Source organism: Terrapene carolina, unplaced genomic scaffold (assembly GCF_002925995.2).
Source record: "Terrapene carolina triunguis isolate 2854851 unplaced genomic scaffold, T_m_triunguis-2.0 Scaffold84, whole genome shotgun sequence".
In the NCBI taxonomy this organism is placed as follows: Eukaryota; Metazoa; Chordata; order Testudines; family Emydidae; genus Terrapene; species Terrapene triunguis.
This window is the reverse complement of record NW_020664435.1, coordinates 37,053,241-37,078,828: the sequence shown is the minus strand read 5'-3', so window position 1 is coordinate 37,078,828 and position 25,588 is coordinate 37,053,241. Positions and strand designations below refer to the sequence as shown.

The window sequence follows — 25,588 nt, the reverse complement described above, 5'->3', positions numbered from 1 at the left end:
GGTTAGAATCATTATATGGTAACATTTTTCTGGTAACAGGAAATACAAAACCTACCAAATGTGGTACTTGGTTCAGGTTTTAATGTTGCTCCTGTAAAATAAAATAAAATCTGAATGTGTTATCTATCTCATGCATGTTCTGTCAATGACATTTATTAATACTGTAATTATCATTTTAATGTGGAATAAGAAAATAAACCCCAGCATTATTTAATACATTTTCCATGTATTGACATATAATTAATAAGAATGTATGACCATGTTTAACAGTCAGCAAAATATCATTTTAGGTCCAACCAATGATTAAGCTTAAAGAACATATTCTTGTCCTCCAAGTATTGGATTTCAGATATTGATAATACGGAGTATAGACCAGACCATAAGCTACTTTAAAATGTGTGTCTTAAAATATGTTTCAGGTGGTGAAATCCATTACTCCTGTTTAGAGTGAAATGATGTCTTCCATTTAGAGTGAAATGAATAGTATTTTGATGTCCTTAAGCACACACTAGGTTTCAATATCTTTTCACTGAAATACGTTCCATCAGTCTGGAAGTTGCAACAGCTAATAGATGTTAGCATTCAGAATCCTCCCAGCCCCTTAACAGAGCCAAAAGTTTTTCATTAAATTGGCACTATCAGCTGGATGACCCTGCTATCTTGTGGTCTCTTCATCAGGCCAAGAAGAGTGAGTGAAGTAATGGTCAAAGTCATAATGGAAGGGAGCCTTTTGAGCATCCGTATGTCTAAATTTAATTCAGAGGTTTGAATTACCACCTCCCACTTTGTACCCACTGTGTTACATTGCTCTGTTTGCATGTAGCCTTATGAACAGTCCATGAAACAGACTCGACTGTTTTTGTTTAATATTCTAATTTAAAGAAAGAAGACATCCTACCTTTTTTTATTTGACAAACCCAGTCACCCAAAGTTTCACAGAACATATCGTTCCACTGCATGTCAGTGTATCCATTGAACATTGCACATTTTTCATTTCCGTCATAATTATTGGGTTCTCCATCTGCCCAGTTTTCATAGTTTACCTTTTGGTAGAAACACAACTCTGTGACTATTTTCCTTTCAAAGAAGAACGATGGTTGTGCTCTGCAAGGGCAGAGGGACCCAGTTTGATTTCAGCTCTTAAATCTTGCACCCATTGGGACAGTAAAGGCTGGGACTATTAGGGAAACAGCATACTCTGCTCTTGCCAGGTGAAGGAGGAACACCGTGTGACTCTTCCACCTGATTTACAAGCCACATTAATGAACTGAAGAAGTTGTGCCTAGCCCCTGCCAACAAAGATACCAGTCATGACATGGGCTATAAAGATTGAGAAATGTGGGACAATGGCCTAGTTTTGCTACTATTGGGATGGGGGGAGGGAGAAGATTGTCTCTTTGGATGATTCAACCCAAGATTAACATTGGGCCGTATAGTTCCAGTTTAGGTTTTGCTGATTCCAGTCTATTAAATAGGTGAAAGGTAACAAAAGATTAGTTTGACCTGTGATATAAAATGATTTATAACAGTAAGTAAAAGATTAAGACAAAGAGACTTGTACAAACTGTTTTGTTTAAACAAGCAGAACCAATTAGGGAGTCTCCAGTCTTTTGACAATGTTACAAACATTGTTTTAGTAACAAATTCAGATGTTGCTAGGATGAAATAAAGTATCCATGAGTGGAGCCAATGTGTTTTGATTGGTTCATTTTGATGGAATGTTATTGCCATGACTTTTGGGCATTCCTTTTTACCATTTTTGTTGGCACCTTTCCTCTTATATGCAGGGGTCACCATAGCTAGGCAGTCATCTCCAGACTAGACTACTCAAATGTACTCTATTTAGGGCTATCATGAAAGGTACATAGGTACACTCAGAACATAAGAATGGCCACACTGGGTCAGACCAATGGTCCATAGAGCCCAGTATCCTGTCTTCTGACAATGGCCCATACCAGATGCTTCAGAGGGAATGAACAGAGCAAGGCAATTATTGAGTGATCCATCCCCTGTTGTTCAGTCCCAATTTCTAGCAGTTGGAAGAGGCTTAGGGATACCAGAGCATGGGTTTGCGTCCCCGACCATCTTGGCTAATAGCCATAAATGAACCTATCCTCCAAAGCACTTTGATTTCAGCATTCCCTTTCTGGGTTTGATACTACTCAATACATGGAAAACTAGGCTGTACACAGCAGTCCTTCCAGGAGCCATCAGTAACCCAGACAAACAACTTAAAAACAGAGGCAATCCTGGGATGTCTCAGAAAGTATCCAGCCAAGCCCAGCTCTCAAAACAGTTCAGCCACAGTCCCCAGCACGAACTGGGACTTTTCAGTGATTTTCGGCTTTTTGCCTGTAACAGTCTCTCTTTGCTGGAGCTTGGCCATTTCTGTTCCATTGTTCTGTTCCACAAGAGCCAGGGGGCAAACATCATCTGACCACATTCCATCTGTTTGTACAGCCTCTAGCACTACCTCAATATAAACATTCAACAACAACAACAACAACAGTAATAATAGTGAGAGTTGGAGGAATGACAGGAAAAATAATGCATAGAATGGAGTGGGGAGGAGGCTGAGGCCTGCACCCTGGGGGAGCAGTGCCACACCCCAGGAGGACCTTTCCAAAAAGCAGGGAAATGAAAGAAGCTAGAGGGTTATTCCGACATCCTATCCGATCTGCCCCTGGGGCTAGTGCAGGATTGTTCCCTATTCAGTATTTTCAAGTGCTTTGTCATCTGGCTGAAAGCATCCCAAGCAATAGGGCTCCTGCCCGTTCCCAAATGTGACCTCTTCAGTGGGGCAAAATCTTGTACTTTGTACTAGATCCCCCTCCCCCTCCATCTGCAAACTAAGACACTGAATATTCTCTATAAGGCCCTGAATATTAGACATCTACTATTGCAAAGAATCCAAGTTCTGCATCTGTTCCAGCTGGTAGGGTTGGAAATCTCTTCATAGCCCTGGCAAACTTTTAGATTTTCCAAAGCAGTAAGAAATCTTTCAATGCTTATGCAAAGAAAATAGTGCTTGAAGTGAGCTGTTTAAAGCTACTAAATTATGCAGCTACAATAGTGATGATCACTGATCAACTTCCACTGTAAAAAATCCTGCAATGGTGAGTAACAGATGTATTGCCCCATGTAAATGCTGTTGTGGGATCACACAGGGTAGCTTAAGATGGAAGGAGGGCAGAAGCAGAAATAGATTGAGTAAAGACTGCATAAAAACAATAGGATAAATTCAGAAAGCCAACTCTGGTGAAAAACAATGAATTACTCACTGGAGAGCCATCACTCCAAGTAAATCCTCTGTCAGGATCAAAGGCACTCAGACCCATCCAGTATGATTGATAGTAATGAGCTCTATCCCTAAAATATTATATATAAATATATAGAGAGAAGACAGTATATAAATCAAAGCATGTATATCATTATACACAAAACATTTTAGGACTTGCAACATGTCTATAAATTTGAATGTTTCCTATTCAATATCTCTAATATGCACTAAAGACATAAGAAATATTTTGCTTCCCTAACACGATAATTTAAATTACTTACTTAATTTCGAGCATCCCCAGAAAAATATACTGGGACTGCACATGGCAGTAGGTCGAGTCCTACAATTCTTTGCAGAAAAGGCCCCAACTGCTGAGTTACCATCCACAGTGATGCAGTGGTAAATGCAAATTAATGCCATAGTCCTGCAAAGAACTTAAGCGTGTGAGTATGGGACTACTCACATTCACGTGCTTAAAGTTAAGCATGTGATAATGCTATGCCAGATCAGAGCCTTAAATGACATGCACACATACACTTCGAAGGCTTGGCACAGTCTATGCCTAAATATTTTTCTTAGTCTCTCTATTGTTTTTTTGCCTTTATTAAGTAAGAAAAGATCCTTGTGCAATATGAACTACTCTTTTATTTTAAAATGGTTCATTCATTTATTTAATTACAGACAGGTCCAAAATATAAACTAACTCATTGAACTAGATCTGATTGAAATTTTTCTAATGAAAAATATTTTGTGTGAATAAATGGCCTTGTTTCAAAATAAAAAAATTGTGAAAAAATTTCATTTTTTTCAAAACTTTCCATTTAGTCAACAAAATCAGACAAAACAAACCAAGAAAAATGTCCCATTCATTCTACCTTCCTCCAGGTCTCTGTTTTTCCTTCCCTTTTTTCAGTGGCAAAAAAATTTAAAAGTTGGGAAGAGAAAAAAAGTAATGAAAAGAAACAAGAGAAGTGGGGAGGAGAGGGCAGGAAAACAAAAGCCAAAAAAACTTGAGAAAACGATTTTTTTTTCCAAAATGAACGTTTTGAAACCAATTTTTTTTTAATATAATTTTCATGAAAAATATCAAATAAATGAAATATTGTTCCAAACCCATAGAATGTAAAGGGATTTGAAATTTTTACTCTCATTCTTTTCGTTGTTGTTGTTCATTTTGGATCAGCTCTACACTGCATCTATTTCCTACAGATCACTGTCACATTCCTCCATCGCTTTCAGACAGTTCATCCTGGATGACTCATCATCTGCATAAGCTCAACATGGGTAAAAATGCAGAGTTCCAAATTTTCAGCAGTACCCTAGAATGCCACTCTTGCTGATGACACCATCCTCCTCCCTGTAAACAGGGCCACAACCTGAACGTCATATTCAACACCTTCCTTTTTTCCTCTCTCAACATCCAAGCCACAACAAAGCCTACTGCTTACCACAGAACTTTATTTAAAAATCTATCATAATGGCAAAATCCAGGTCCAGGTCCTAATTACAGCTCACTATTGCAACCTTTTCCTCACCAGTTGTTTTGATACCCACCTTGTTCCTCTCCACTCGCAATGTTCTGCCAAAATCATCTCTTCCATTGTTCCCTCTTTGAATCCATCAACTCCTAGCATCCCATAGATCTGTATAGCAAATCTAACCAATTTTCCTCACTTTCAAGGGCCTACATCACTTAGCCCCAGAGTGCACATCTGAGTCTGCCTTTTTGGCACTCCCCTATCCCCTCTGTTCCACCAGACACATCAACTTTGATTCCCCCATCTTTTCCTTATCTCTCATTGTGTTTCCAGGCTGCCCTGACACATGGAAATACCTCTCAATGCCTATTTGCATAGCCACCCCCTCTCCTCATTCAAATCCCTTCTAAAACCTCATGTCTGCAATCTCACATACATAGAAAATTAGTATGCAAATCTGAGAATAAAAATTAGAAAAAAATCAGAACCACAAAGATGTACAGATGGTTAAACTGAGTAACTGCATGATCTTACTAAAACACTTCCATCCTTTATTTATCACCCTCACTCATTGTATCATATCTTAAAGTCTAGACTGTAAGATCTCCAAAGGCAGGGCCCTGTCTTTCACTGTCACATCCCTACCATATTCTTGGGTATGGTCAATAAATAATAAACAATACTAATAAAAATATGTCTGCTGTTCGGATATATTGCTATACTATCTTCAGTTAACTCTGGACCAACTTTTAGAAACTCCTAAATGACACTCAGAAATCTGCACAGATCAGAAATCTGATGCCCAATTTTGTTTAATGTGAAGTTCAAATGATGCCGAAGCCCATCCCCACTCTTTTTAATGCAATACAAATGTTTATATTTGAATAAGAACCATGATAGAGACATATAGATTTTCAGCTGAAATGACCTCTTATGGAAAGGATATTTTGTGTTACTTTCATGGAATACATTTCAAGTGAAGGAATAAGGGCAATGCAGATACTCACAAGCTATTTATTACATTTTGATCTTCTTCACTATGGATACTCGCCAGATCTCCTCCTATAGCTCTACAAAAATCTCGTGCATCAAACCATGTTTTCATATGTTTTCGTCCATTCTGAAAATGCTACAGAGAATTGTACAAGCACAGTATTAAGAAAAAACATCTGTTGCGGTCCATCTTAGTCTGCCTGTCTAACACCGCCTACATTCATCCATTGCCTTGTGACTCTGCTGCCAAAGCATTGGTCCATGCCTGGTCATCTCTTGAAATTGGTTACTGCAAGCTCATCCAGTCTTCCTTCTCTGAGTCTCTAAGAATCCCTACTGTAGTTTCAATTGACTATGGTGCTCTTCCTCACTTTCTGTCCTAAACCACTGGGAAATGCTTGGTGACCTTGAGGATAAAAGGAGCTACGCAAATGCAAGTTGCTATTGGGTCAGTTGTAGCCAAGTGTTCCTTCAAATTTATCTACTTTATGCAGTTATAAGAAAGCATGAGTACTTTGTGTTCAGGAGTTTAATACCTACTTTGAAGCATGAGCTACTGTGGGTACGTGAATGCCATCCATCTGGGCATGAGGGGGCAGGAGTTGTTGTTGGAACAGGAGGAGGGGTCACTCCCTCAACCAACTGTTTGCAGAGAAACATTGATTTCTCTTCACAGTTCACAACATCCCATAATCCAGCTGTAGTTCCAGTTCTCATGGCAACACAGCCTGGCTCCCTTCCTTCATGACACACAAAAGAAAAGAAAACTACTGGTAAGTTAATTCAAGTAAGAGTCTTTTAATTAATGATCTCTTCCCAAAGTATGTACTTATTATTCTGTTTAATTTTTTTTTTAAATATATCAAGTGGAGATTATAAATTTTGCTGCAAAGTCAAAATCACTCAATGTTACATGTTCCATATGCATACACCCACCAGCAGCTCAGGTGTGGTTTAAATAAATACCATAATCAATAAATAGTCATGACTTTGATCATGAGACCTCATGAAGAAGTTATACAGAATTCACTCACAAACATAGAAGCTGGATTGAGCCAACTAGCAAATCCCAAGTAACGAATGAGTTAAGGAAAATTAATGTCCATCAGAAGCAGCATTTCCCAATAGTCTATTAGGAAGGTATTTCCAGGATATCCAGTCTGATGCGTTTATTTTTTGTGCAAATGAAATCATTTCAATAATGTAGTCTGTACATTTTTTAGTTTTATGCTGGCAGACTTTCAGAAGTGTTCTCTAATTTTGAGATCCTCACTTTTTGGATGTCTAGAAAGACACCATGTGACACCTTGTGCCTGATTTCCAGAGGTGCTGTCCCCACAATGAAAGCTGGGCAAAGTTTTTCAGAAGAAATAGTTTATTTGCTGAAAAATGTAGTTTCAGTCCACCTGAAACAATTCACAAATTTAACATGAATTCACTGAATAGTTTTGGCCAAAACCTTTTTTTCAAGCTAAATTCACGCAGAGATTTAGGCATATTCACAAAATAGCCAGTGGAGAAGGTGGTGGTGGTGCTCCACTTATAACTTTTAGCCCAGTGGTGAGTGCACTTATCTGGGATGTGGGAGCCCCAGATTCAAATCCCCTTTCTGGAGCAGGGATTTGCATCCCAGTCTCCCCACTGAATGCCCTAACCATCAGTTCATGCACTATTCTGGGATGGGTTTCTCTCTGTCTCTCCCATTGAAGTAGTTCTACTTTGTATAAATAATTAAATACTCACCTGAGTTGCTTGTTAGACCATCAATCAGTGTTCAGTTGCCATGTTGATGGCACTGGGCATGCCAAAGCACTTAGCAGGGAGAACATCCAAACCATGGAACATCTAATTAATTGCTTCTCTATGATCCTTCTATGGAGGGACAGCCTTGATTCATTCCATGGCACCGGAATGACGAACTTGGGTAACAAACTTGGACATTGACCTTTAATGTTACTTTTCAAGTTGCCATATGAAAGTAGAAGATTAAATAGTAATTGAAATAGGGACTTAAACTTGGGTCTCTCCCCTCCCAGGGGAGTGCTCTAACCACCAGGCTGTAAAGTCATTCTCACTCATTACCTCTGACCCAATGACTATTCAAGTATTTTATACAAAATGGAACAGATTCAACAGGAGAGACTGTGAAAGCCCCTTCCAAGCCTACAGCTTCGTGGTTAGAGCACTCCCCTAGAATGGAGGAGACCTGGATTTAAATCCCTGCTCCAGAGTGGGGATTTGAACCTGATTTCGTACATCTCAGGTGACTTCCCTAACCAGTGGCTTTTGGGTGGGGAGAGGTCGCACCAGCTCCTCCTCTAGCTCTTTTGTTAGTCTAGCCCTTTAAAAATGCCCAGAAACTAAATGGTTTGGGTTAAACGAAACATGTACTTTGTCAATTTTCCAAAAATTCAGATTCGGTTCTTCCCAAACTGATCTTTTTTTTTTTTTGAACTGCCAGAGAACCGACAAAACATTCACCCAGTGTTACCCACCACACAGCATGGCAGTGCGTACCAGGCATTCCTGAATTCCAGTGAGTAAACAGAACTGCTTCACCATCAGCCCACTTGAAAGTCCCTTGTTCCTCAACATCTGAAAGAGCGATCCAGAAATATTTCACAGGACTGAACCCAATCAGGACAGTCAGAAAGGCTTGTTCATATCTGGAAGGAGAATAATAAGTGTCAAATCAATTTTAAACCAAGATGTTATCATACTTTGTTCTTTTTATGAAATCATACATAATGCAAATGTTGGCAATATTATAATGGTATATTAATTTATATCATGAACAAATGCTGATGCTTTCACAATCTACAATGATTCCTTTCTTCTTTTGTACTGTACAATAAAGAGAATTAAGCTGCAATACTTGGGTTGATTTGCAGATTTTATTTATTCGGCATATAAATAAATAAACAACGCACAACAGGGTAGTTTTAACTGTAGTGTATTGTTGTTTGTCTTCGTTTCTTGCATGTTATAAGCAGTTCCTCAGCTAAAGCCTAATACTTTTCAAAGGTAACATCTTATGTCATAAAATAGCTGCCCCAGGTAGAATTCAAGAACCATGGTCTCCATTTTATGTCACAGGACTGAGACTCTTTTCTTAGTTGATGTGGCATCAAGCATGCCACAGTACCACTCTAGCACATAAAATGCTGTGATACCAAGGTGATGGGTGTCATACGCATCCCTTATATGGACAGATACAGGGTCCCCAACTCCTGCAATTTTATCATGAGTCATGAGATAAGCCACAGCTTCTGGAGTCATTATGTTATGGGAGAATTTCAGCTTTTATTAAATACAATAATAGAAAAAGGGTTCTAACCCTCCGGGTTGCAGATAAAAGATTGAAAACGTAAACCTCAAAGACTCAAAAACTGTAAGAGAAATAAATAGTAACCAAAATGTATTATTTTTCAAATTATATTTTTTAAGCCAAACTTATGATTTTGGGGGGGCTGACTGCTGACTTTTTAATTTTGGTTGGCAGTACCTAGATAGGTAGTAACAGGAGCTTGACCATCTTTTACGTTTTTGTTAAAACCAGGATTGATAGTATGATTGTCTTCTGATGTTCCTTGTGACACTGGTTTGTGTAATCTTGTTCAACTCCACAATGCAGTTGCCAGTCAATGAATCAAGCATCAGTCATTACCGACTACAAGTTTGGAACATAGAACCTCCTTTCTGTCTTCCATCCTGCTCACACATTTGAAAGCAAAGGCAGTCTTTTTCATACCTGTCTTTCACGGTGACTAGGTAACCTTTGTTTCCTTCACAGATTTTTTTTGCTTCTGAAAATGTCACAGATGTCTGTCCGACTGAGTAACAGTAAAAACCATGTCTTATCCAGCCCTGTCAACATAAACATCAGACATGCACACGAGCTACTGTCAGATTGTGAAATTACATAGCACACAATAACTGTCCACTACACTTCTAAAAAATTATATTAATGTTGTACTCAACCGTGAAGTTAAACTAAGAAATAATGAGAGAAAAAATGATGTGATAATCAAACAGTGATAGGGACCACAAACACCTCGATTGGGCATATTTAGGGACTGCAACTCCAGTGGCTGGAGTAGAATCCATAGTGGCGTTTGTGTGAGTGTCCCACATTTGACTAGGGTTGGCGGGAATACATGCTCACAATCACTGCACAGTTCTCATACAAAACCTGTTAAATATGACTTTTTGTTTGCCCTATGCTTAATTAAAGGCGAGTTGTACTATTGTTTTTCCTCCCTCGTTGCTGCCAATTATCAGCAATTTGAGCCTTGTCCAGTGCAAAATATTACATAAGAAGATAAGAATGGCCATACTGGGTCAGACCAAAGGTCCATCCAGCCCAGTATCCTGTCTTCCAACAGTGGCCAATGCCAGTGCTTCACAGGGAATGAACAGAACAGGTAATCATTAAGTGATCCATCCCGTCACCCATTCCCAACTTCTGGCAAACAGAGGGTAGGGACACTGTCCCTGCCCATTCTGGCTAATACCTGTTGATGGACCTATCCTCATGAATTTAACAGGGTTAAAAAAAAAACCCTAGATATAGTCTTGGCCTTCACAACATACTCTGACAAAGAGTTCCACAGGTTGATTGTGCATTGTCTGAAAAAATACTTCCTTTAGTTTGTTTTAAATCTGCTGCCTATTAATTTTATTTGGTGACCCCTCATTCTTGTGCTATGAGAAGGAGTAAATAACACTTCCTTATTTACTTTCTCCACACCAGTCATGATTTTATATCTTGACTGATAGAATCTACAAGATTTCTATCACATCCCCCCTTAGTCGTCTCTTTCCAAGCTGAAAAGTCCCAGTCTTATCAGTCTCTCCTCATATGGAAGCTGTTCCATACCCCTAATAATTGTTGTTGCCCTTTTCTGAACCTTTTCCAATTCCAATATATCTTTTTTGAAATGGGGCAACACATCTGCACACAGTATTCAAGATGTGGGCATAGCATCGATTTATATAGAGTCAAATATTATATTTTCTGTCTTATTATCTATTCCTTTCTTAATGATTCCCAACATTCTGTTCACTTTTTTGGCTGCCACTGCACACTGAGTGGATGTTTTCAGAGAACTATCCACAATGACTCCAAGATCTCTTTCTTGAGTGGTAACAGCTAATTTAGACCCCACCATTTTATATGTATAGTTGGGATTATGTTTTCCAATGTGCATTACTTTGCATTTAACAACACTGAATTTCATCTGTCATTTTGTTGCCCAGTCACCCAGTTTTGTGAGATCCCTTTGTAACTCTTTGCAGTCTGCTTTGGACTTAACTATCTGGAGTAGTTTTGTAACATTTGCAAACTTTGCCACCTCACTGTTTACTCCTTTTTCCAGATCATTTATGAATATGTTGAATAGGACTTGTCCCAGTACAGACCCCTAGGAGACACCACTATTTACCTCTTTCCATTCTGAAAAGTGACAATTTATTCCTACGCTTTGTTTCACATGTTTTAACCAGTTACTGATCCGTGAGAGGACCTTCCCTTTTATCCCATGACAGCTTACTTTGCTTAAGAGCCTTTGATAAGGGACCTTGTCAAAGGCTTTCTAAAAATATAAGTATACTATTTCCACTGTATCCCTCCTGTCCACGTCCTTGTTGACCCCCTCAAAGAATTCTAGTAGATTGGTGAGGCATGATTTCCCTTTACAAAGACCATGTTGACTCTTTCCCAACAAATCATGTTCCTCTATGTATCTGACAATTTTGTTCTTTACTATAATTTCAACCATTTTGCCTGGTATTGAAGTCAGGCTTACCGGCCTGTAATTACTGGGATCACCTTTGGAGCCCTTCTTAAAAATTGGTGTCACATTAACTTTCCTCCAGTTATCAGGTACAGAAGCTGATTTAAATGATAGGTTACATACTACAGTAGTTTTGCAATTTCACATTTGAGTTCCCTCAGAACTCTTGGGTGAATACCATCTGGTCCTGGTCATTTATTACTGTTTAGTTTATCAATTTGTTTCAAAACATCTGTGACACCCTGGCACCCCAGCATTCACCACTGTCACGTAATTAGGATATGTTTTGTACAAAGTATGCCTTGTGAGGTGTCATTCTAAAAGTCTTGATCTGCTAGACATTAATATCTCATTGGATTGTACGTGCTATCATCGTATGTGAAATTATGAAGTGTGGCTATGTATGTGTTACTGAAACATGTTCTGAGGTTGAAAACACCCACAAGCAGCCTTTCAGGGACAACAGTAAAAAGGCCAAACAATGTTAATGGCTCATTGAGGAAATGCATACAAGCACAATGATTACCCTAGGAACTGTTTACAATAGAAACCTCTCAGAGATAGCACTACATAAACGGGAACTGTTTGACCCAGGTCACAGAAAAAAAGTTTTCCAGCAAGTGGGAAGAAGATCAAAAAAGAGGGTACCTCACTTTCCCTACAACAACACAGCTGGAAACACCGGAGGAAAAAAGACTGAACAGGGGGGAAGTGATGGTCTTTGGGGGGAAGTGATGGTCTTTGGGGGGGAGGGATAGCTCAGTGGTTTGCGCATTGGCCTGCTAAACCCAGGGTTGTGAGTTCAATCCTTGAGGGGGCTACTTGGGGATCTGGGGCAAAATCAGTACTTGGTCCTGCTAGTGAAGGCAGGGGGCTGGACTTGATGACCTTTCAAGGTCCCTTCCAGTTCTAGGAGATAGGATATCTCCATTAATTATTATTATTTATTATTATGGTCCCAGGCTAAGGGACTGCTAACCTGTGTATGAAAACCTGGCAAAGCCAAGCTGCAAAGCCAAGACAGCTTGTGCCTTTGGAATCTGCCAGCCTGTTTATCACTCAGGGTGAGAATTTGCTACCTATCTAGTGTGTTAAACTCAATTTGCGGTTTTGTTTATTTACTAGATAATCTGCTTTGATCCGTTTGCTATCATTTATAATCACTTAAAATCTATGTTTTGTAGTTAATAAACTTATTTTATGTTTTAATCCAAACCAGTGTGCATTTGACTAAGGTGTCTGGGGAAAATCTCTGCTTGGTTACCACAAGTGTGCATTGTTCTCTTCACATTGAGGGAGAGGCAGACCAGGTATTAAACCCAGATTTGACCAAGGCAGGATGGTACTGCTCTGGGGTCCAAGGCTGGGAGGCTGGTGGTTAGAGAGTCTGTGTGTAACTGCAGCTGGGTGTATCCCTACCCATATGAATGCTGGTGACAGTGCAAGCTGGGAGGGCTTTGCAACTTGTCACAGCAGTACAGTCTAGAGGGAGCCCAGGCTGGTGGGTCAGAGAGCTCAGTGGTACCCCAGTTCCAGGTGGCACCCTGGCAGGAGGAAACCATCACAACCTCATTTAATGACACCCCAGGGCCTTCAGAGCTATGCAAGTCCCAGAAAGACATTGATGTTGGCTGCAGGCTGACTTCTAGGAAAATGATTATTGCTGTGCAGTTGTGCAATGCAAAATCTTTCAGTGGAACAATGATTAAGTGTACATCTGTACAGCAGATGACTAATGAATAACCAAAACTGCATAGGTCTGCTCAATTCAGAGAAGAGAGAATAAAGACAAAAGGAGACACAAGTAACTGAAAGGTTTGGCTTAAATGAGGAAGCAATTTTTTCCCCAGTGGTCTGAAAATCATCAATGTGCAAAAATTAACAATTTGCTAGGGTAAGAACAAGTTTTGTCAAAAGCAGTTATCGTAGATTGCCTCCTAAAAGACAACATAATTTTAAAAGGAGTGAAACCAATAAGTCAAATGATCTTTTATATATATAGTACTTACCTTCTGGCAGCCTGGGACAATGACCTCAACTTCCTCAGATTCTTCTGCCAAAGGTTTCATTTTACAGATGTAACCAAGTTTCTTTTCACAAACATCATCTGCCCAATAGCCATCCTGAACATGGCAAAGAAAGGAAAGGAAAGTCAGTGACGAAGGATTAGGTCTTTAGAACATTCCTTATTCTTTTTTTCTAGGGTTTTCCATAAAAAGGTTCAGAGGAAATAAGAACCAGACTGAACATTCACCAGTCTCCAGGCAGCACCCAGACCACCTTTAAGCTTTGGTTTGGGTCATTTCAATTCCCTCCCCACATGACTACAGATCTCTTCTTCCTTATCATGGCCCATCAATAAAGGTCCTCCCTTTAACTTTGAAATTCCATTGGAGTCTCTGCTGCTCTGTACAAAAGTTCATTAGCTTATTAGTGCTGGGTGCATATCCTCAGAGTGCACAGAGTTTAAATGGCATTTATGAAGGCTTCAGTGACTGCTGAACAAGTCAACGTTCTATTCTATTCTATTATCATAGTGCAGTATCTGAGCACGCTGCAGAAGTGCATTACATGACGTGACTAGTTTCAACCATGGCACGTATGATTCTCTTTCTCTCCTTTTATCTCCTTGAAGAAAAAATGTGAAATATTTTCAAAAAATATTTCTTTAATTTCTGCTCTGCATATTTATTACCAAAGATAAGTCAAAGAAGTGTGCCTTGCACGCAGAGCAGAATGTGGTAAGATCTGAAGCGGTTCTTAGTTCCTGAGGGAGTTTTTCCTGGGCTGGCCTATGACTGAAATACACCATGCTATCCTACAGCATGACATGTTCCTGACAATACGAACACTCATCCAAGAGAGATATGGGAGCTTCTGCAAGGACAAATTAGGATCTAGTAGAACGTCCCCAATGTACACACACATTATGTTTTTTCGGATTTATGGGACCTACTGGCCTGGGTCTTGTAGATATTTTTTTAGTGAATATAATAAAGGCAAACTAACCCTATGGGCTGCACCAGCCAAGAAAAGGGGTGTGTGGCACTTGCAAAACCTCACAATGGGTCAAACTGAGTTTTTGAGAAAATATCTTAGTTTTTTCTTTAAAAACTGCAAAGCAAAGATAGGGAAAACAAAGTAAAGTGAGAATACAAGAGATTTAATAGGAATATAGTTGTCCTCGCTCCACTGTACCCATGATGAGGGGCTGTAAACTGAGCACAAACCATGTGGTGCCTTTCCGGATTAGGAGGCTCCAGCTACATGGGCTTCCAAAGTTGTAATTTATTTTTCAGAAAAGCACAATAGATGTGCAAGATATTTTACAGACAAGTAGAAAATCCCTGCACCAAGAGACTTACCACCAAGAAGATCCCACATTTTGTGAGCGGATGCTCAGTGCTCTTTAATCGACTTCCCTAGAGCAGACAAAGCCTTAGCCTAATGGATCACCCCTTATGTTAAACCTGACTTGTACCTGTGCATAGCCTCCATGCTCACACGGCAGACTTTCAGGATCAGGGCCTGAGAGCTGTATTTTTACAAAACCTAAATCTCCAGACATGATTACTTCAGATGTCACTGGCTTCAGACTAGTACCCTTGCTCTTGGGCAATGAATCAAACTACAATAGTCACTTAGGTCGGCTATATGTACACTGCAGCAGGCAGTGTGTTTCCCAGCTGGGGCAGACAGACACACAGTAGCTTACTAAAAATGGCAGTGTAGATGGGGCTAGCATAGCAGCAGCTCAGGCTAGCTACACAAGCACGTACCCAGGGGATCCAGGCAGGTTTGTACTCAGGCAGCTAGCCTGAGCTGACGCCCAGGCTACCACCAGCTACACTGCTATTTTTTAGTCCCTAGCTGGAGAAGAGCTTGCCTGTGTCTATCTACCCAAGCTGGGAAGCACGATACCTGCTGCAGTGTAGATGTACCCTTTGAAAGAAAACAAGCCAGTAGTAAATATAATTGCATTATTTTACCTCTCCCTTCATACTGACACAATCTTCTTTCCTGTTGTTTGCATGGGATGGTTCTTCATGTAGCCACTTGGTGTAAGTCACAGGAGTCCCATCACTCCATTCAAAATACATCTGAATCTTGAGGTCATTCAAACCAATCCACAACTCATCCGTAGGCTCTAAAAGCATAAGAAGCAGTTATAATAATTTAATAATTAATGGAGATATCCTACCTCCTAGAACTGGAAGGGACCTTGAAAGGTCATTGAGTCCAGCCCCCTGCCTTCACTAGCAGGACCAAGTACTGATTTTTGCCCCAAATCCCTAAGTGGCCCCCCTCAAGGATTAAACTCACAACCCTGGGTTTAGCAGGCCAATGCTCAAACCACTGAGCTATCCCTCCCCCCCATACTATTATATATTTTAATAGCATTATTAAATTTCTTGTCCATCTCTGACTGAGTAATGAAGGTGGATCTGCCTTCTTGGACTTTAAGACCTTACGTTAACATCATTGTCAGAACTGCAGAATTGATCATGGCTATGTTATAAATATGTATGCAGGTAAAATACTGCCCTGTAGCAATACTCACTGTACCCAAGCTGAGACACTGTAAAGCTGTATTCTTCAATATTGTGGATACTCGCCAGATCTCCACCCACTTTTCTACAGGAAGATAAAGCACCTTTCCATATTTTGGGTGCTCTGTAAATCATATAACAGTGGCCTGAATAGGGGATCCATCCACTGGGGCATTTAATAGGCCTAAAGTCACCTAAAGGAAAAAAAATGTTTAAAACAATTATTCAGAAGAGCAATCGAAAGAGGTGGGAATGAAGGGTTCCAGCTACATAGGCAGATCATGACCCATCCTGCCAGAGTAGGACAGAATACATCCACACTGCAATAAAAGACCCACAGTACAGCCACGACAGGCCTGGGCCAGCTGACTCTGCCTCACTGTGTTTGGGCTGCAGGGCTAAAAACTGCAGTGTAGAAGCTGTGTTTGGGCAGGAGCCCAGGCTCTGAAACCCTGTGAGAGGGGTGGGGTGTCTCAGAGCGTGGGCTCCAACCTGAGCCCAACCATCTATGCTATTTTTAGTCCCGCAGCGCAGGCCCCACAAGCCCAAGTCAATTGACCTGGGTTCGAAGACTTGGTGCAGCACTTTTTTTTATAGCTGTGTAGATGTATCCAATGGATCTCAGAGGCCAGGTGCAGGATGCACTCCGGATCACCCCTGATGCAGCACATGGTCCCTCTAATACATTCTGCAGACTTCAGCATACATGCAAGGGACTCAGGTCCTGATTAGTTTCCCCCAGGGCAGGATCCTTTGCCCTCTGAGGGCCTTGTGTTCCTGGAACTTTTTCAAAGTGGCCTTAGTGAAGCAACATTTAGACACCTATGGAGAACCGACATCATGGAATTCTTCCACATGTGTTTACAACTGACCAACAGGCCTAACAATTTGGTTTTGACAATCGAGACAGAAGGTTATGTGCACTGTATAAAGATGCATTCCTTTTTATCTTTTGCTCATTGCAGGACATTCTATAGAGTTTGAATAAATAGCTTTTATTTGTATTGACCAGCCTACCTGAGGGAATAATAAAGGAATCCAAAGAGGAATTTCCTTTTTTACAGATGTAGCCAAGTTTCTGATCACACTGCTGGTTTTCCCATTTACCATTCCCAGACTGTAGCAGTCCACAGATTTTTTCAGACTCGAGAGAGGGACTTCCTTTGAGAAACAAACACAAAAAGCAGAGAATCTCTATATTAACACTGTACATCTTCATCTCACCAACCAAAGGAACAATCTGTTGGGGGTCTTCTTGCACCTACAAATTCATTGACATATTATTTGCTAATAATCATCACTTTAAGGACAGAAGATTAGGAGACAATTACTTAGCTGACCAACAACACTGATGCTATAAAGTTATTGTCCATTAGTCCAAATAGTCTGACTACAATTGGATATTCATATATAGTTCCACATTTAACCCACTGGCGAGTGTGTGTTACAGTCTCCCTTTGAGCCCCATCTCCACGGAATATGAGTCTGTTACAACCCTACCTAGCAAGCTTTAGCTCAAGCTGCAGCAACCCATGCTTTTAGCTCTGGAGGTCCCTGATTCAATTCCAATGTGTCAATCATGGTGTTCATCACACTTGCTCTCTCTAACCTTTAGAATCCCAGGGAAACAGTGTTCAGGAGGAAACTCAGTAATATTGTATTTGTGAAGAAAGTTGGATTAATTTTGATAATATAAAAGATAAACCAAAATATATATTTCCACAAGTCAGAGGCAATACGTTGATTTGAAAATTTTCAACCTCAGTATTTACTGAGCATCTATAGTTTATGACCCTTATCCCACTTTGGCCATAAATGGGAGGAGACATTCTGAGGAAATATACTAGAGCCTAAGGCAAAAGATAAATATCTGAGAAATGGCAACCCTGATTTGGGGGATCTATTTATGTAGAACTTGTGAATTCTGATTGATTTTATGAGCCATATGTATAATGCTAACCTGCAATGTGTAGCAAACCAGCCAGGGGCTGGCAAGGACTGTGTCATTTATCACACACCCTGTCTGGAAGAAGCTACAGAATAAACAAAAGAAGACACTAACATTTTAGTGACTCTGTTCTGGCAGGCCAGTGGGTATGCTAACAGAGGTACCTGACCTGGCATAATCCAGTTATTCCAAGAGGTCTACAGGGAGAAGGGTTTGGAGCAGTGGGATTTCCCCAGAAGGGGAACAAAGACTGAAGTCTTGAGACAGCCCTTTAAAAACAGTTAGGGACTCCTTAGAAAACAGTGACCCAAATCCCAAAGAACGCTCAAGAGTGATGAGGAAACTGAGGGAGGAAATGGCATTTAAGTGCATCTTATTTTGCATGATTCTGTATTTCTTTTGAGCTGCCTAAAGTAACAGCTAATTGTTTTGGAAACCCTGGGTCAGTTTGCATCAAATATCATCTCTGAAGAGGTAAATGGTAAACCAGAGGGCCCACAAGGCTGGGGCTCTGGGAAGGGTGGGCTTACTGTCATACAGTATTCCTATCAGTTCTTATACATACGCCTAATCATACTATGAGTTATACATTCATGTGTTGACAGATGAATGTATTTTAATATATGGACAATCACATAGTAAAAATAAAGGTGTTTTCAACCATTTCATATGTTATTTCCTATAACAACTAATTTTTGAGGTTGGGAGGAAGATGAGTGAAAAAGATCAGTGATGTTTCAAAACAGATGTGGCAACAGCATTATGGGTATGATATTTGGTGGTGGTGTTTTACCTTGTTTGTCATTTACTTATGGACTTTGCAATAAATGAATGTTTGATTCGTTAGTAGTTTACACGCTTTACGAAAATGATTATGATGTCACAGATACAGGATTATAAATCTAGCTGGGAAAAAATGTAGCGGGGGCCTATGAAGACCTTCGTGCAAATGTTATAATTTTTAAAAATGAGAAAAAATGAAAATCTACAATGCATGGTATGTAATGTTTCTAAACAGAAAGTATTTCAATGTTTTTAATGAGTTTTTCATCTGAATTGAATAATATGTAAGAAAATCGCTACTGGAAAATCAGGTGTATGAAGATGATGCAAATGTCTTTAGACATTAAATGCTTTCCTGGTTTGGGAATCTTCTCTTTCATTTTGCACTACAAAGTAAGGACAAATTCCTCTCACAAGCACTCCAGTATTCTACTTTTTTTTTAATAGTCCCATTGACATCAATGGGAATTCTGTGAATGTGGAGAGAGCAGAATATAGGAGCTTAGACCCACCATGCATATATAAGAGCAGAATTTTGCCCATAAACAGACCGCCATTAAACAGATGTGCACCTACCTGGAGCCCAGTTGAAATATCTGAATGGACTGCCACCAATCCATTGCCATCCACCATTGGAATTCAACCTGTTAAGTCCAATCCAGAGTTCAGAATTCCCTCTGCCAGTTAGCGCTAAGTAACAAAAAGAAATAAAATGACAATTTATTAAACAAAATTGGTTTTGTAGTGACTGTACAAAGCTTTAATTAAAACTAATAGTTTGAAAACTACATGTCTTGGACAAAATCAGGTATGTAGAGTCATCCATCATGCAGAGATGCTGCAACACCTTGTTATTGGTAAGGGGGAAGTACATTTTTGGAGCATATTAATATACATTTTGTCGGAAAAATGACACTTTGTTCCCTCCCATCTTCCTAAAAATGGCCCTGAGTCAGGTGTATATATAATGTGTAAGCTCCAGAGATCGACTTGTTATTTAGCTTTACCTGTCAGATAAGTTTGCTCATGTAGCTCTGTAATACTTAATAATTCCGCATTCTGTTGCTGGCAGCTTTTTCTTGCTTGGTGCCACGTTAGGGCTGAGTTGGAGTTTATCTGGTAGTGGGTGCCTGTGAAAGGGTTTGTAGTCCAAAAGTCTTTGTCAATGTTGTCTGTAAAGAGATGAATGGCGCAGTATTTGTTAATTGAAAATATAATCAATCATACCTGCCAAGATTTGAAACCATGCCCCCAGTATATTCTAGTTAACATAAAGTAGCAATTTGCATATATTTAGATTGCTTTGCACACACCGATTGCACCACTTACACACCCTCCATTCATTCAGTACTTTCTTTTCAACACCTACCCAAATAAATAAATATATATATATCTATATTATATGACAGGTTATATATTTATATGTCATCCTGCACATCCATTCCCTCACTCCATAGAACCTCTCCTAAGACCTGCCAAGTTTCCAACATTATGGGATTTCCCTGTAGACTAGGTTTTCAGACCCCTTCTACTGGTCTGTGACGAAATCTCCATCTGATTGGTGGCTTTTCCTCTGCATACTGGGGAACGGAAGCTAATCCGAGATGTTACACACCCCGATGGAAAGTTTGATCTCTCAGCCTGTGCAGCAGGAAGAACTCCCACCCTTGCTTCACAGATGTGAATAGCTGCTCTCAACCAACTGAGAACCAGCTCCCCACCCCTTAGGCCAGCAAAGGGGATAAAGATGCTGATGCTGCCTCACATCCCACTAGAAAATTCTATGCCTGGCTAGAAACGTCCAAGTTGGGGGTAAGGCCCCTGGAATTACCAGCCTTCTGAGGTAGGCAGCTGCTGCCACTATGTGCCCTTGCTCCTACATTTGTTGCCCCACCCATTATCTCATTTATCCCTGACCCCGTTTGCTGCCCCATCCCCCAGTGTGCTATCCTGATTCCCCATGTTTCCCCCTTGCCTAGTGTGCTGATCTCCACCTCACCCCCACAGCTAACCCCAGGCCCTGGCTTCCCCCTTAACACGCGTGTCCTCTAGTTCCTCCCACTGGCTTCTGGGAATGCCTGGCTGCTCTCCCCTCCCACATCACCAGCCTTTGGAAGTCCAGCAAAAGGGGCCACTGCCTCCCCAAATACCACACAGAGAGTCTCTGAGCCTCCTGGGCAGGGACTGCAAGTGATAGGGGGTTAAGCATGTGCTTAAACTGCTTGCCTAAATCAGGGCCCTTGTTTTAAATGTGAAGAACTTACCTTTCAGTGGACAATATCCAAACAGAGAGTCTTCATCGAAGTCTGTAGATGTTGCACACCAGGGGAAGCCCTGTTCATTACCAGCCTTTCTATCCTTTGTACATTCAGCGTACCACGTACTATTGAACTTGAAAGGGAATACACAGGGTGCCCCAAAGGCATTTCCTAGCAGTGTAAACATATCTAAGGAGACAAATGGATAGAGATAGCAATAATTGGGTACCAGTGTCCACAAAAATGTTTGATCATAAACCACATGCCATGCAAATAACTTAGTTAAGCAGGAGTTGATGCTGACATTACATATAATTAATTTCATAGTAAAAATCCTTACATTAAGACCATTGTCATAATCAAAGCTGAGAGAGCCAGGAAATTCTGAGTGAAGGTTACATTTTAAAGAGTTATTTAGAAAGTAGAAATATGCAGAGTTAAGCTCATCCAAACAACCTTAGCCTGGCCTTCATAGTCATTTCAACCTACCATATTTCTTTGTAACTCTGTCGAGGCCAGATTTTCAAAAATGTTCAGACCTATTATATATTTAATACCTGCTTTGAATTATGTGAGGATTTTTTTCCTTTTAGTCAAGGAATATTTGATAGAGCCCTAGAGATCTGTAGCTAAATCTTACATTTGGAATAGTTACTTCACTGACTGCTTCCCTTTTGCTCTAGGTATCATAATTTGTGTCTGGCTTCTACCAGCAGCAAATTATGACAACCCCTCTCTCAGCTCAGCAGCAATGGCTGTTGGTCAGTTGTGGGGAGGAGCCAAAGCTCTGTCCATTTCTGCTTACACACCCTTCCCCTTGCCCTCTTGCTGTGGGAGGGGAATAAACAGGCAGGCAGTCCCCTTTCATTCCGTTGTGACTGAAGCCAAGACCTGGGTCCCCCAAGGAGGGACACGATGGGGGTGTTTTTTATTCCCCCTTACTCCTCTAGTTACAATCTAGCTGTTCAATACAGATAATTCTTGTCATTATTTCTACTTGTCCTCATGCGGTTGCTAAAGGAGAAGTGTTTCCAAAGTTTTGAGTTTAGTTTAAGTGCAACCTCATTCTGAATCACCTGACTTCTAATGTTTGCTCGTTGGTAATTACAACGTTAGTGAAATGATTTTTACTGTTAAATTAATAACGTGAACTCTGAACTTTAACTCCCAGCCCATGAAAGCATGGGAGCAGAAGGAACAGCTGGAGCAGCCAAGAACATGCTCAGGCACTCTCTTGCTGTTTACAGCAGACTGTCACACCAACTGTAGTAGGTGAAAATTGCCTCTCCAACGCTAAGACTTCTGGGATAAGAAAAAAAAAAAAAACATTTATTTTTTACTGAATCCATTTTAAAATATGTTTCTTTGTACAGTAAACTTCAGGCCCTTAGGATTTAAGTGGTTTTCTTTTAATTATTTTGACAAACATTATTTCACTTCACCTTTAAATTTATTTTCCCCATATAAATGCATACATAGTGAGTGAATAGGGATCATAAACTGAAACACCTTTTCATATGCTGCTGGACCACCATGCCTGATGTATTCAATTGAACTGAGGAAGAGCTGGGTCTCACATCCAGTTACTAGAATGTAATATTCCATGAACAACAGTTAAATCAACCCTCGGACATTAAATACAATGTAATTCCACATTTCTTCCACAAATGGCCAGATTGATACTAATATATACACAGATCTTTTGTTTTCACTGTTGTACTAGTAGAATCATCATTCCCTATATACTGATTGACACAATGTAGGGGTCTATCATTAATGTACTTCATCTGGCACTTGGAATTGCCTTTGCCAAGTGAACCACAAATTGCCAAGGTCAGTTCTTGAAAGATCCAATTCTGCTCTCTACCTGTAGTCAGCTCTGCTATTGAGCCAACCATAGTTCTGTGCATGGAATGATGGTAAGGTGAGGTGCATTGGAAACAAAATTCTCTAATAGCTATGCAAGTAAATTAGTTCAGAATAAAGAGTTTAATTTTCAAAACTTTACCTTCATAGCCCTGAGAACACAAATTTTTTGTAGTTCCATAGATCTTCCACCTATTCCACGAGCCCGATCCTTTGGACAGCATGACTTTCCTTCCCTCTCCGTGGGCAGAGTTGAAAAATAAATCTTCCCCTTGGATTGCGAGAAGGGTCTCATTTCTGCATTCCCACTGCTGGAGTTTACTTGTCTTGTTACAAGGATACAGTGTGATCACAGCCTGGTCTTTCATTGAAGGCACTCCCAAGCATGACTTCAATGCCATACTCAGAATCTGGTGGTCAGAGACCCACCTGAATTTTTGTGACTCATCGTCCTGGTTGCAAGTGGCAATTATGACTGAGTTCGAGCTTTGAGCTTTTACACAGAGCTTATGGTCTTCATTGTGTATTAAAAATATTCTACTACCTGTAAAACAAAATGAGAAAAAATATATGGCGAAGGCTGTAATAGGAGGTAAGCTGGTCACTTATTGGACATTTGAGCCCCCTGCAGTGAAAGATGCTGTTGTGATGCAGGCAAAGCAGGTGCCAGGTTATGCCAAGGTTCCCAGGCCTCACTTTGATACTGACAAATACATAGCTGGAATTATGCTGCCTCCCTTGTGTGTATTATTAAAATAAATTTAGTATTAGAAAAATGTGCTGTTTAGTTTTTATTCAATGCTTGTAAGATGCTGCATACATTTATCTCACTTAGTATATCTGTATCCCATATTGTGAAGTCATATTTGTGCATTTGCATTGCAAGCCTTTATAGCTGTGTCAGTCACCAGACAGGAGAGAGAGACATTAATTAGTGTGAAATTAATGCTGGCCTACAACAAAAAAGGTGTTATGTCCTGCCTATCAGAGAACGCCCATCAAAACCAGACAAACTATTGTGGAATGTCAGAGAACAAAAGACTTTGTTGATTGCTCTCCTGCTGTCCCTCTCCCCCACCCCAGCACCTCATGAAAAGGAAAAGTGATAGTGAATTCCTCCCATCAGCTGAATTGGCAGCTCAGAGTGGAACGAGAATAAAAATCCCTGATATGGAGAAATTGTATCTCTATGCTGCATGGACTCTCAAGGGCAAGCAAGAGATCCCCAGTGTTTATCCTGGGTTAGCCCTATAGGACATATAGCGCTTGAGTATTATAGAAGCTTCTATTACCTTTTGAAACTTAAGACCCTATCTCATTTGGGTATATGTTACTTGCTTTAACCTTGTAAATAACTCTCTTATTTCCTTCTCCTAGTTAATGATTCTTTAGTTAGGTTATTATAGGACTGGCTGCAAGTGTTGGCTTTGGTGTAAATCTAAGGAACAATTGACCTGGGGTAAGTGACTGGTCCTTTGGGACTGGCAGTAATCTGAATATTGTTTTGATTTTTGGTGTAAGGGACCATCTATCACAAAGCCAAGCTTCCCTGGGTGATACATTACCCTCCCCTCCACCCCCCCCCAGCCTTTGACCAAATTCACCAGCACAGTTTCTGAGCCATATCTTGGTCTAAACCCTGATTATATGCCATGAAGGAAATCTGAGGACTCCAGATGCCACCAAAACTGAGTGAAGCTGTTTTAAATTAGGGCTAATAATAGAGCATAAATAAATAATCTCACTCTGCCCCAAAGAGAAAGTTAAAGTAACTAAGGAAAGGACGCAAAAAGAAGCACTTTTATATCCTCACTTCAAAAAAAGTCAGGACAGGAACTTACCTGGCAGTTGAATTGTTGTAGTGACGAGGGAAAGAAAAATCAGGAGCAGGTAGACAGCCATTGCAAATATTTCATTCCCTTCTTCCCTTCACCAAAAATAACAATGAGCTATAATCAGTGCCTCATAAGAAAATCCTTCTCTAATGAGCCAGATTAGCAGGTACTCCTTAGTTTTGAAGAGTTGGTGAATATAGGGAAGTTCTGGGCTCTAAATAAGGAACTATCCTGTCCCATGTGACATTTTGAAATAAATTTATTGTAAGAACATTGCGTACGTAAGCTAATTTCTCTAGGGTTGAAAGAGTGTGTTCTTCTACAGAAATGTCAATGACAAACTTAGTGTTTGCAGTTCATTGTGGATTTCTGAGAACATGGTTGTCACACAAGGGTAGTTTTCTGGGTTACTAAGCCAATCAGCATTCCAGTGAGAATACAGTAAAAAAGACCAGGAGAGGGAGGAAGAGGAAGCAGAGATGAGTCTGTAAATGTGTGTCAGTAACTTAAGAGAAAAATCTTTAGTACTGCACTTTTTAGAGAATATGAAACTCAAAGTTGATATGACCTTGGAGTTAGTAGGGACTGAGGATTCCCAACCTTGCGGATCCATAGAAAAGAAGCAAGAGCTGTCTTAATTGACAACTGGCCCTTCCGTGGCTCCATTGCCCGTGCTCTCACAGGAGCCAGGAGAGCTGATGACTACATTAGTAGCAGCCATGGAGGGAACCCACAGGGACAAAATCAGATCTCCAGCTAGAAATTTGGTGGGGTTTCAAGGGATAGCTCTAATAGCCATCCT

The 25,588-nt window shown here is 40.3% G+C and overlaps 1 protein-coding gene across 1 annotated transcript in view; it reads right to left on the bottom strand.

Annotated features, from left to right (window-relative positions):
• The window catches only part of LOC112102201 (macrophage mannose receptor 1-like), a 55,308-nt gene extending 30,449 nt beyond the window's left edge, over positions 1-24,859 (bottom strand). Inside the window, exons 1-16 of the mRNA XM_026649476.1 lie at positions 24,793-24,859; positions 23,094-23,495; positions 21,092-21,274; positions 19,835-19,999; positions 19,404-19,517; positions 17,114-17,257; positions 16,108-16,290; positions 15,536-15,693; positions 13,556-13,669; positions 9,503-9,618; positions 8,269-8,417; positions 6,292-6,491; positions 5,766-5,887; positions 3,282-3,369; positions 899-1,043; positions 56-91 (exon numbers count right to left, since the gene is read on the bottom strand). Of these exons, the coding sequence (XP_026505261.1) occupies positions 56-91; positions 899-1,043; positions 3,282-3,369; positions 5,766-5,887; positions 6,292-6,491; positions 8,269-8,417; positions 9,503-9,618; positions 13,556-13,669; positions 15,536-15,693; positions 16,108-16,290; positions 17,114-17,257; positions 19,404-19,517; positions 19,835-19,999; positions 21,092-21,274; positions 23,094-23,495; positions 24,793-24,853 (2,380 nt within the window). The 5' untranslated portion in view covers positions 24,854-24,859. The remainder of the gene's footprint in view (positions 1-55; positions 92-898; positions 1,044-3,281; positions 3,370-5,765; positions 5,888-6,291; positions 6,492-8,268; positions 8,418-9,502; positions 9,619-13,555; positions 13,670-15,535; positions 15,694-16,107; positions 16,291-17,113; positions 17,258-19,403; positions 19,518-19,834; positions 20,000-21,091; positions 21,275-23,093; positions 23,496-24,792) is intronic.
• Between the last annotated feature and the right edge of the window lie 729 nt (positions 24,860-25,588).